The sequence below is a fragment of the Dermochelys coriacea genome, chromosome 8, assembly GCF_009764565.3.
Source record: "Dermochelys coriacea isolate rDerCor1 chromosome 8, rDerCor1.pri.v4, whole genome shotgun sequence".
Classification (NCBI taxonomy): domain Eukaryota; kingdom Metazoa; phylum Chordata; order Testudines; family Dermochelyidae; genus Dermochelys; species Dermochelys coriacea.
The window spans coordinates 38247425-38260796 of record NC_050075.1 but is presented as its reverse complement, the minus strand read 5'-3'; the positions used below and the strand labels follow the sequence as shown (position 1 = coordinate 38260796).

General features: G+C 43.0%; 2 protein-coding genes across 8 annotated transcripts in view; both read right to left on the bottom strand.

The window, feature by feature from the left end:
• The window catches only part of LOC119859844 (protocadherin gamma-C5-like), a 372734-nt gene that overhangs the window by 295353 nt on the left and 64009 nt on the right, over positions 1 to 13372 (bottom strand). The window lies entirely within an intron of this gene.
• Positions 2485 to 4449, bottom strand: LOC119859859 (protocadherin gamma-A1-like). The gene is given in 2 exon segments (XM_038412657.2): positions 2485 to 2935; positions 2938 to 4449. Coding segments are annotated over 2 exon segments (1014 nt in total). The 5' UTR covers positions 3650 to 4449; the 3' UTR covers positions 2485 to 2633.

Genomic DNA, 13372 nt, shown 5'->3' with positions numbered 1-13372 from the left:
TTTTGTTAAAGGTGTTTATATAATATATAATACATCATGATGTAAACTGGAACCACACTTCTAATGTACAATCATTTTGATTACCTAACGACTTGCCCTAATGTCGTTGTATCAGTCTACAAATGGAAAGAAAGTTTTTCTCTGAAATCTTTGAAGTCTGGTGAATTGCTTCAGAATGCTTAGTTTGTATACAATGGAGATTATTACTCCATCCCCAGCATGCCTGAATGACAAGAAATGGTGCAAAATCTGATTCTGAGGCAAATCTTCTCAAATAACAAAAGAAAATAAAAATAAAACAGAAATCTGAGACTTCTGGAATATTTCCCCTTAATTCCAGGGGCACAGAGTATTGCTCCATACCTGCTGAACTCCATGGCACAGCAAAAGTTAGAATGGCTCCGAGAAAAGAGTATGTGGCCAGAAAGCATACGCCTATGCCCTATGTTCTATCTAATTGCCTCTGAATGAAATAGATGTGAGAGAGTTCAATCCCACCATGTGCAACTCTGTGGTTATTACAGTGGAAGTAAATATGTACAAATGCTGGTATTATGCACCCTGTCTCTTAACATTATACAGAGAAACCTGTTTCTGCAGTAGTTATGTATACCTGACAACTCTGGAATGGGGATTCCATTGCAGCAGGTGTGGCTAGAAAGGGAGTATGGTTACAGTCAAGTAGGAAACTGAGAGGTGTTATGCAGGTTTCCTTTGAGGATGAGTATTGAAGGATCAGATATGGAGTGATTGCTTTGTGAAAAGTGTTCCTGAACCTGTGTTTGCCTTTTAACAACAATAGTGCAAAGAAGTAACAAATTAACAGGAGATGGATTATGCACATAGCGGACACATGACCATCTAAAAGACCTTCTAAAATTGGCAGAATAGTGGACTCAAGACCCAATGCATCAACTAGTCAATCTTCAAGGGATCCAGTGTCACAGCATTATATTCAGTTCCATACATCCGAAAGGAAACAGCAAGTACACTCTAAAAGCACATTATCAATGTAACATATCATAAATGAATCTTCAATAACATATGTAAACGATACCTTATTTCTTTAGTAAAACATAAGTAAAAACTTTAAAAAGCATCAAAAAGCATAGTGCAAAATATACTTAGTAGCAGTAGCTAAGCAGTAGCTTAGCTTAGGTTTCATTCAGAATCAGGGCCCCATTGGAGCTGATCACTATGCAAACATATAGGTAGAGAAGATCCCTACCCCAAAGAGCTCTCTCCAACATTAAAAATAGCAAGAAAAAGCAACCGGTTATACAAACAACTTAGCGTTTCCTTGAGTGAAATAACACCCTATACAGATGCTATGAAAGAAGGAAGAGGTTAAGAAACTGAAGAAAAACTAAAACCCTTCTTGCCATAATGACCTCACGAGACTAGCTCCTAAAACAACAAGCAGATAAAAGCTCCCAACTACACTCAGAGTAATTCATTCATTAACAACAAGTTTAAAGGACTACCGTAGAGATCACCGACAGGGTTTGGAGTTATTCGCCAAATTACAGACAAAAATGGGTGTGGGAAACCTATTTTATGGGTATTTTAATATAACCATTATTTCATAAGAATTTTAACTTGCACATTTAACCAGTAATTCACAAATCCTCTCTGCAATACTTGTCAAATAAAAGAACTAATAAATATATTAAACGTTCTTTTCCTAGGAGTATTGTAATATTCACCACTTAATCACGGTGTTCATTTTAAAAGAAAAAAAATCAAGTTTTATTTTACTAAAACTTTTCATACTCCAAATAACAAACAGGCATCTAATGCAAAACTCGCCTCATCGGGAACACTAATCTCAGATTTGGGTTCGCCGCAGTTATTGATCAAAAACAGTATTCCAGAGTTGTCACTCGAAAGGATATTCTCTGCTATTATAGTCTGGTCGTTTGGTTTTAGAAATTTAAGATTGTTATTTCCGGAGTTTACGGCTAAACATCGGTTATAAGAATATGGTAAAGTCCCGTCGCCATAGTTTGGTGGGAATCTGGCGTTGAATTTGCAATACAAACTAGGAGTGAAACACTGGAGAACGGTGGGATTCACTGATCTTCGAAATTTCATTATAAGAACTGCTAAAATTGTTAAAAGGAAAAAAAATGAGATCAAGGCTAAAGCCAACACCAAGTAGAACTGTAAATCAGACTGAGATGCCGAGTCACCCGATCGGTCGCTCATTTCCGGAAGAGCCTCTTGGAAGTTCTCCGCAAACACCAGGTTGAGAGTCACTGTGGCGGACAGAGGCGGCTGCCCGTTGTCCTTCACCAGGGTGACCAGCCTGTGCTTCACGGCATCTCTGTCCGCAAAGGCGCGGGCTGTCCGGATCTCCCCGCTCTGCAGCCCCATGCTGAAGAGCGCCGGGTCCGTGGCCTGGAGCAACTCGTAGGAGAGCCAGGCATTGTGTCCTGAGTCAGCATCCACCGCCACCACCTTAGTCACCAGATAACCTGCCTCGGCCGAGCGAGGCACCATCTCGAACAAGGCGGAGCCATCGGCTCCGACGGAAGGGTACAGGATGCGAGGGGCGTTATCATTCTCATCCACAATAAACACCCTGACGGTGACATTGCTGCTGAGAGGCGGGGACCCGCCGTCTTGGGCCTTCACTTGCATCTCAACTCCCGGAATTGCTCGTAGTCGAAGGCGCGCTGCGCATAGATCGCTCCGGTCTGGGAGTTAATGGAGATGTAGGAGGAGAGAGGCAGCTCCTGGAGGCTGCTGCTCAGGATGGAGTAAGTGACTCGGGCGTTCCGGTCCAGATCCCGGTCTGAGGCTTTTACACTGAAAATAGAGGCCCCGGAGGGATTGTTCTCTGGCACGTAGGCGGTGTAGGAAGGTTTCTCAAAGACAGGCGCGTTGTCATTGATATCCGAGATCCGCAACAGGATTGTTTTCTGGGTGGAGATGGGGGAGAGTCTTTATCTGTGGCTGTGATTGTGATAGAATAGTCAGAGATTGTCTTTCTATCCAGAATATTTTCGGTTACGAGTTTATAAGAATTTCTAGAAGAAAATGTTAAAGTTACAGGTAAATTACCTTGCACACCACAGGTAACTTCTCCGTTTTTTCCGGAATCTCGGTCACGGACATTAATGAGAGCTAGGACAGTGCCGGGGGCAGAGTCTTCGGGAACCAGATTGGAGATTATTGTGAAGTCAATCACAGGGGCGTTATCGTTCTCCTCAAGGATCTGTACTCGCACCTTAGAATGAGCTGTCAGACCGCCCCCATCCTTTACTTTCAGGTTCGCCTGATAAAATTTCGCCTCTTCGAAATCCAAAGGACCAGTCACTGTAATCTCACCCGTTCGGGGATCCAGACTGAATAGTTTGCGAGCATTGTCAGGGACATTGCTGAAAGAGTACATTGTTTCTGCATTTAAGCTGTCGTCGGTATCAGTAGCTCTCACCTGAACCACTAAGGAGCCCTTTGGTAGGTTTTCCTTCAGGCTGACTTTGTAGATCTCTTTAGTGAAGACTGGGGGATTGTCATTGGCGTCAGTGACATTAACTCTAACTTGAGCTGTACCAGTTCTGACCGGATCTCCGCCATCCACAGCCGTCAGGATTAAGCGATGGTATCTCTGCTTTTCCCGGTCCAAAGGTTTCTCCAGTATCATTTCTGCCTGTTTACTGCCATCCAGGCTTTCTTTCACCGCCAGGATAAAATACTGATTGAGGCTGAGCTGGTAACTTTTTTGTGAATTGGTGCCGACATCTGGCTCTCTTCCCGTTCCTAGTGGAAATCGCGTACCCGGCAGTGTGGATTCAATAATTTATAATCAATGTATTCGGTATTGAACCGCGGTGCATTGTCATTAATGTCCTGGATCTCGACATTCATGTGAAAAACATTAAAAGGGTTTTGCACACCTACTGAAAACTGAGGACACAAAGAGATGCTTCCCCTCATATTCCCTCTCGATCTATCCTTTCATTTACAATCAGGTTTCCATTTTCTGTGTTAGTAACGAAGTATTGCTTTTCAAAACCAGAGACAACACTAAGCTTTCGCTGAGGCAGTTCTCTCACATTCAGTCCCAAATCCTTGACGAGGTGCCCCACAAGGGAATCTTTGGCCAGTTCTTCAGGAATCGAATAACAAATCTGCTCCGAGACTGCCCGGCCGAACAAAGGGAATAAGAAGGGAAAGAATAGTACTTGCCGTATGATTGCCAGGTCCGGCTCTCTGTGTCTGGTTTCCTCTCACATCTTTACTGAATGTCCAGTTTGGTTTAATCTGAACAGTTCCGGTATGTGAATTTCTCGTTCGGCTCAAAGAATCCGTAGAAATGACAAACATATAAAATCACAATTGCCACCCAATTGTCTGCAATAATCCTGAAGAATGACGTATTGTATCAGCGACAGGGCAGGAATATCTTGCTGCTGTTTCTGTTATTTTGGTATCACTGCAGGAGGCTCCAATGGATCGGCAGCCGCCTCTTCTGGTCGGCCACCGGCAACACGCTGAGTCTTTGCAGAGTAACTGCAGCGTGCAGAATTAATAAACTGAAACTCATTCTCTGTTGTGTACACTTATTTTAAAAAATAGCAAATAAAATAAAATAAAATAAAATATGCATTTTCAGTACCAAAACCTAAACAACACTCTATCATTATTTAGTATGCAAAATCATATCTCTGACTAAACATGACGTGCATGTAGGAGCAATGGATATGTGAGGATATGTCTTCTAATCGAAATCTAATTCTACGCGAAATTCATTATTAAATGTTTTAAAAACTAATACTAAAAATATAAAAATGTAATATCAAATTCTATGATTCTTTGAGTCTATTTAAATCTCTCTCTTTAAATTCACTGGAATTTCACCAGAGATGGTGTTGCCCTTAGGAATTAGAGGTTTTCTATACAAGGTACAGAATTTTAAATGGGTATGAAAACGATTCTCAAAGATATAAGAACTTCCAAAACATTTCACAATTAGATTTTTTCACAAAATTGCTAAGAGTCCATTTTCTTGTTTTTTGTTTTATTTGATTGTTTCTCACTGATGTACAGAACACACCTATGTAAATCTAGAAATTTTGTCAGATAATCTATAAAACACGTTTTCAGTTTACTTCGAAGGTGAACTTATTAAAAAAGGTGAAATATAGTTTTTAATTTTCTGTTAAAAACAGCAGTTAATAATGCTAAACAAAATATTTTCTAAATGTTTATATCATAACTGTGCATATATTCTTCTGAAATACACATTATGCCTATCAATAGCTATTAGCCAAGATGGCCAGGGATGCAACCCCATGCTCTGGGTGTCCCTAAACTTCTGACTGCCAGATCACTCAATGATTGCCCCATTTTGCTCATTCTCTCTGAAGCACCTGGCACTAGCCACTGTCAGAAGAGAGAATACTGGGCTAGATGGACCATTAGTCTGATCCAGTATGGCCATTGTTATCCATTATATCAATCAACTACTTACTCTATGTAATATTTCTTCCTCATAAATTTGTCAAAATATCATGGATTTTAAATTCATGATACTTTGACAAATTAAGCATGAAAAATTTTAAGTAACCATTATGAAGATCATTAGAACTATTAGCAAAATTTGGGAAACCCGGCTCTGGGCCAGCAGATCCCTCAGGGAGCAGTGTCAGTGGGGGCAGGGCCCGGGAGCCCAGGCCAGAGTAGATCAGTCCAGGCCATTGTGGAGAGCCGAGGACCCTTCACTTGCCATGAGCAGAATACCCCAGCAGGCAGGGACACATGCCAGTGGCTTCTCTCAGGCCCCCTAACCTCCCATCCAGGCTTACTTCTCTGTTGCTGCCAGAGCTAGGCACCTGCCCAGCAGCCACTGCTCCCTCCACTCTGCCTTCAGAGCTGGGAAGCTGGAGAGTGGCAGCTGCTATGGAGTGACTATAGGGAGCGGGAAAGGAAAATTTTGGGGTGGTTTAAGCTCCACAAGCCCTTCCCCCAGTGTCGCCCCTGCTCTTAACTATCTAACTAAGCTGACTTAATAACACTACCTACTAAAGCAGCATAGAGTCAAGGTTGATGTAGTTAGGTTGACTCAGTGTCAGTGTAGACACTATGTTAATTACATTGACTGTTACTGGCTTCCAGGAGATGTCCCCCAGTGCCCCACAGTTACTGCTCTGGTCATGATTGTGAACTCCACTACCAAGGGGCCACATGGACAGGAAGACACCTATCCCCATTAAAGCCCTATGAATTTTTGAAATTCCTTTTCCTGGCAGCCCAGCTTGGCAAGCACACCTAGCAACTTTCTATTGTTGTGTGCAACTGTCCAACTGACCATGCTGGCTCCATGCTGCAGATGTACTCCTGTCTGGAGTACACAGGAGGAGTTGGATCTCCTGGGTTTGTGGGGAGAAGAGGCTATGCAGGCCAGCTCCAATCCAGCCATAGAAATGTTGATATCTATGAGCAGATTCTTGGGACATGGAGGAGGAGGATTACCAGTATTCAGATGCCATTGCCCTATACACATATAGTCATACCTGTGAACTATCCCCCTTTCATTTCCACACTTCCCCCTGGAGCCCCATACTCACCAGGGCTTGTGCTATGACTTGTGCCATGCTGTATCAATCCCAAGGAGAAGGGACAGGTTTCAGAGTAGCAGCCGTGTTAATCTGTATTTGCAAAAAGAAAAGGAGTACTTGTGGCATCTTAGAGACTAAAAAATTTATTTGAGCATAAGCTTTTGTGAGCTACAGCTCACTTCATTGGATGCATTCAGGAGAAGTGAGAATTTAGTGCTTAACATTTATGATGTTCCAGGGGAGTGAGTTCAGTATCCTAAATTTCAATTTCTGTCTTGAATACCCTGACAATGGTACCTCTGGGTGTTGTATCTGCAGCTGCTGGTATTGTGGCCTTGAGGGTCTCCTTTTCCACACCAGCAGAAGGCCGGAGCCAGATAAGGAGGAGAAAGAAGAGGACTTTGGATGATATGTTCCAGGAAATGCTGCAAGCCTGTGCTGCGTCAGAGAACATGACCAGGGCCTGGAGGATAATCCTTGGAGACGGCATGGAGAAAGAAAGAGTGGAGAGGAAAAAGGCCTGGGATTCCAAGCAGGAAAAGGAGAGGGGGATGCACCTGGACACAATGGAGTTTCTCAGGCAGAAAACAGAGATGCTGTGGACACTGGTAGACCTGCAGCTCCAAGAATACCATGCTTGCCTCCCTCTACAGTCCATAGACAACTCAATGTTGGGTCCTTTCTACATCCCCCTTCAACAATCCACATGATGTCAGGGGCTGCTGCACTACCCCTAACAGTCCACCTAGGGAGACATTAAAGAAAATCACAGCTGCAAATACATTGACCTGTGAAAGACTTGATTGGTGTATGTGTACTTGAAAAGGAAATGACTATTCTTTTCCCTTTATAAGTTGAGTTCCCTTAATGTATTAAGTTTTATAAATTTTTAATTTTTTTTATTTGCCTGGTTGATATCACAGAATAAAATTCAATTTTTTGGAACATAATATGTCTTTATTAGTTAGCAACATATGCAGGCTGGTGATGAGCATATCTGACACCCAAAAAATTCCTGTTAGTTCATTTTGTCATTAACCATAACATGTTTATCAGACAATATTAATAGGTTCAACAAACATTTAATAGGTTCAACAAACATTAATAGGGTCAACAAATATGTGGACAAGGGGGATCCAGTGGACATAGTGTATTTAGATTTCCAGAAAGCTTTCGACAAGGTCCCTCACCAAAGGCTCTTATGTAAATTAAGTTGTCATGGGATAAGAGGGAAGATCCTTTCATGGATTGAGAACTGGTTAAAAGACAGGGAACAAATGGTAGGAATAAATGGTAAATGTTCAGAATGGAGAGGGGTAACTAGTGGTGTTCCCCAAGAGTCAGTCCTAGGACCAATCCTATTCAATTTATTCATAAATGATCTGGAGAAAGGGGTAAACAGTGAGATGGCAAAGTTTGCAGATGATACTAAACTGCTCAAGATATTAAGACGGCAGAACCTCAAAAAGATCTCACAAAACTAAGTGATTGGGCAACAAAATGGCAAATGAAATGTAATGTGGATAAATGTAAAGTAATGCACATTGGAAAAAAATAACCCCAACTATACATACAATATGATGGGGGCTAATTTAGCTACAGCTAATCAGGAAAGAGATCTTGGAGTCATCATGAATAGGTCTCTGAAGACGTCCATGCAGTGTGCAGCAGCAGTCAAAAAAGCGAACAGGTTGTTAGGCTTGCAGGCTTATTAAAAAAGGGATAAAGAATAAGATGGAGAATATCCTATTGTCCATATATAAATCCATGGTATGGCCACATCTTGAATACTGCATACAGATGTGGTCTCATCTCAAAAAAGATATACTGGCATTAGAAAAGGTTCAGAGAAGGGCAACTAAAATGATTAGGGGTTTGGAATGGGTCCCATGTGAGGAGAGATTAAAGGGGCTAGGACTTTTCAGCTTGGAAAAAAGGAGACTAAGGGGGATATGATAGAGGTATATAAAATCATGAGTGGTGTGGAGAAAGTGAATAAGGAAAAGTTATTTACTTGTTCCTATAATATAAGAACTAGGGGCCACCAAATGAAATTAATGGGCAGCAGGTTTAAAACAAACAAAAGGAAGTTCTTCTTCACACAGCACACAGTCAACCTGTGGAACTCCTTGCCTGAGGAGGTTGTGAAGGCTAAGACTATAACAGGGTTTAAAAGAGAACTGGATAAATTCATGGACTTTAAGTCCACTAATGGCTATTAGCCAGGATGGATAAGGAATGGTGTCCCTAGCCTCTGTTTGTCAGAGGGTGGAGATGGATGGCAGGAGAGAGATCACTTGATCATTACTTGTTAGGTTCACTCCCTCAGGGGCACCTGGCATTGGCCACTGTCGGTAGACAGGATACTGGGCTGGATGGACCTTTGGTCTGACCCAGTATGGCAATTCTTATGTTCTTATGTTCATTGATAAAGTTATATTCCTATGCATACAACACTCACTTCAGGATTCATACTGGGCTGCAAAAGACTTAGGCCGGATAGAACATACTACAGCAATACACACTACTGTGACTCACTATTTAAATGGTCTTTCAAATCCTCCCTGAGCTACATAGCTCCACACTGAGCTCTTCTTATAGCCTTTATATTTGGCTGTTCAAATTCAGCAGACAGCTGCTCCACCTCCATGCTCCACTGCAGTGGAAACTTCCCCCCTTTTCTTCACAGATATTATGGTAGTACACAGCAGGGAGCCATAAGCATTGGAATATTTTTTTCCAGTGAGGTCCACTATCATAAATAGACAACACCAGAGACCCTTCAAATGATCATAGGCACATTCAACTGTCATTCTGCATCTGTTGAGCCTGTAGTTGAAATGCTCCTTGATGCTGTCAAGGTGGCTGGTATATGGCTTCATGAGCCATTGGAGCAAGGGGTAGGTAGGGTCTCCCAGGATCACTATTGACATTTTAACATTCCCAATGGTAATCCTGTGGTCGGGAAAAAAGTCCCTGCTTACAGCTTTCTGAACAGTTCTGTGTACTTGAAGATGTGTGTCATGCACCTTCCCTGACCAGCCCACATTGATGTCAGAATATCATGTATGCTGGTGATCCACCAGTACTAGTCTTAGCATAGAAAAGTATCCTTTTCTGTTGATGTACTTTGTGGCAAGGTGGGCTGGTGCTAAAATAGAGATATGCATGCCATTTTATTGCTGCACCACAGTTTGGAAACCTCATTGCTTCAAAACCATCCACTATGTCCTGTACATTGCCCAGAGTCACAGTCCTGCATGACAACTGCTGCTGTCGTGGATTTCCTGACTCCAAATTAATTCCTGACTGATCAGTAGCAAACTGATGCTCCAAGTTTCCACAGTGCAATCACCACTTGCTTCTCAACTGTCAGCATGGCTCTCATTTTGCAGTCCCTGTGCTAGGGGGCTGATCAGATCCAGGAATGTGACCTTGTGCTTTCAAAAGTTCTGTAAGCCACTGCTCATCATCCCAAACCTCCATGACAGTGTGATCCCACCAGTCATACTTGTTTCTCAGGCCCAGAACTGGTACTCCACCACCTGCAGCTGCTCTGTGAATGCCACCAAAAACCTTGAATTGTTTCTTTCTATGTCCCACAGCAAACTCGCCTCCAAGAAATTGGCATGTTTCCAGTGGCTCCTCTTGCAGCTCTTGCACGTTATTAATAACATCAGTAATTTGTAACAAAATTCTGCACCAACTGAACTAGCCTCCACTGTCTTGTGCTTGGAATTTCATTTAACAGAATTTGGTATTGTCCTTTAGTTTTAATCTCTCATGTATAGAATTAATAATGAATATTAGGGAAGCTTTCTGAGGTATTTTAATAAGTGAGTATATTACCTCTGAATGCAAATTTTCATCAGGGTCTGTGGCATTTACTGAAACTACTGCTGTACATTCTGGCAGGTTTCCCACCACTCTCATTTTCATAGAATTATAGAACTGGAAGGGACCTCAAAAAGTCATCTAGTCCAGTCCCCTGCACTCATGGCAGGACTAATTATCTAGACCATTCCTGACAGGTGTTTGTCTAACCTGCTCTTAAAAATTTCCAATGATGGAGATTCCACAACCTCTCTAAGCAATTTATTCCAGTGCTTAACCACCCTGACAGTTAGGAAACTTTTCCTAATGGCCAATTGTAACAGGGTGTGACTCAGCACAATGGCGCCTCCTGCTGGCTGTCCTGGGAATTAGCTCTCATTTCACCAGAGTGCCCTCGTCTAGTGGTGTCTTGGCCATTGTCACTCCTGTCTCTATGTGCAGGACCCACATTGCTCCCCGGACTGCATCATCCTAGTCTGGACACAGGCCTCCGGCTCTGCCCCACTCGGTTCTTTCCCCCCTTCTGGGGAAACCGACAGTCCTTAGTCCAACCACTTGCCACAGTGGCAAACTGCAGTCCCAATTCTAGCTGCTCGTCTCAGTGGCAAACTGCAGTCCATTCACTGACCACTCCCCTCAGTGGCAAGTGGGGGCAAGGGGAGATGAGACGTGGGCCCGCCCGCTACTCCAAATCCCATCACAGGGACCCTATAGCTGACAGCCATGTACTGCCCCTCCTCCAACTCTGATATCTCCTTCTCTAGGTAGCTTCCCTGAAGCCCTAGCACCTTCTCTGCTCTTGTATCAGGGCCTCAGTCTGGCAGCCATCAGCCTGGAGCTTTCTTCTACTCTGCTGACCCTGCCCAGCACTGCTCTGTCCATGGTGCTCCAGACTTCCAAGCAGCCAGTCCTCCTCCCTCACCCTTCAGGGAGTGACTGCCTCCTCCTCTGCTCAGCAGCCCCTTCTTATATGGGCCAGCCTGGCCCTAATTGGCTGTTCCAATAAAACTTCTCCTGATTGGTTGTCACTATAAGCCTTTTCCTCATTGGCTGCCTCTGCATAGCCTCCCCAGGCTTATCTACCAATGAGGGGCAGCTGCCCCATGACACCAACCTAAACCTCTCTTGCTGCAATTTAAGACCTTTGCTTCTTGTCCTATCCTCAGACATTAAGAAGAACAATTTTTCTTCCTCCTCCTTGTAACAACCTTTTACATACTTGAAAACTAGTATCATGTACCCTCTCAGTGTTCTCTTTTCCAGACTAAACAAACCCAATTTTTTCAATCTTCCTTCATAGGTCACATTTCCTAGACCAGGGATTGGCAACCTTTGGCACATGGCCCACCAGGATAAGCTACCTGGCTGGCCGGGCCAGTTTGTTTACTTGCCACGTCCTCAGGTTCAGCCGATCATGGCTTCCACTGGCTGCAGTTTGCTGCTCCAGGCCAATGGGGGCTGCGGGAAGTGGTGGCCAGCACATCCCTCTGCCTGCACCACTTCCTGCAGCCCCCATTGGCCTGGGATGGTGAACCATGGCCAGTGGGAGGCACAATCGGCCAAACCTGCAGATGCAGCAAGCAAATGAACCAGCCCCACCCACCAGGGGGCTTACCCTGGCTGGCCATGGGCCAAAGGTTGCCAATTCCTGTCCTAAAACTTTAGGCATTTTTATTGCTCTTCTCTGGAATCTCTAATATGTCCACATCCTTCCTGAAATGTGGCATCCAGAACTGGACACAATCAGGGCTGGATTACCCAATAGGCAGACTAAGCACATGTTCAGGGCACCAGCAAAGCAGGGGGCACCAAAAGAAATGAGATTTTTTTTTGAAAAAATGTGATATTTGATATTTCAAAAAAAGCATTGAAGTAGTCATCATGGGAAAAATCAGAACTTTGTTAGACTTCTTTACACTCCACTACACACTCTTCCCCCATTTTTATGTTCTCTTATTATTACTTATGCCCACCTAAACCGGGGGGCATCCTACTAACATAGATCGAAATAATGCGAGGAAATCAAATCCTGTCATGTATTGCAAGAAATTTATGTTTTATTATTGACATATTCTTCTGGGTTATATTCTTGTTGGAGCTTGTGGCTCAGTTGACCCATTTTTAGCAAGCCATATATCAAAATATGGAAATGCTGGCAAAGGTAACCCATCATACTTATCCAAGACAATATGTGATGAACTTATTGGTCTAATGAGTGACAAAGTTTGTTCAACTATTGTGGATGAAATAAGTACTGCTGGGTACTTAAGTTTATCTGTCGACTCTACACCTGATCTTTCACATATTGATCAATTGAGTATTGTACTAAGATATGTGTCTCCCACAGCTGGAAAACCGGTTGAACGATTTATAACATCCCTCAATTTGAAAAGCCACACTGGTGAAGAAATGGCAAATCAAGTACTGCATTATCTGTGCCAAGTTTGCAAAATAGATTTCTCAAAGTGCAGAGGTCAATCTTATGATAATGCTGCCAACATGTCAGGGCATTATCAAGGAATGCAGAAGAAGTTTTTAAAACAGAACAAATATGTCATATTCATACCATGTGCTGCACACTCTCTCAATCTTGTTGGCTGCAATGCTGTTGATTGTTGTTCGGTGGCAGTAAGTTTTTTCTCAACAGTCCAGTTACTTTATCCATTTTTCTCTGCCTTAACACACCGATGGGCAGTTCTTAAAACATATTTGGGCAATGATCATGTGTTGAAATCTCTTTCTAATACTCGCTGGGAGGCACATGCAGTGGCAACAAGTGCAATTCTGGAGTCCTACTCAAAGATTGTGGATGCATTAGAAAGTATAGCTGAAGACCAATCACAAAAGGGAGAAACTATACAAGAGGCAGAAAACATTGCAAACAAGATGCAAGAACTAGAGTTTGTATTCATGTTGACCATGTGGAATGAAATTTTACAACACTTTTACCACACAAACCAAGCTCTCCAAGA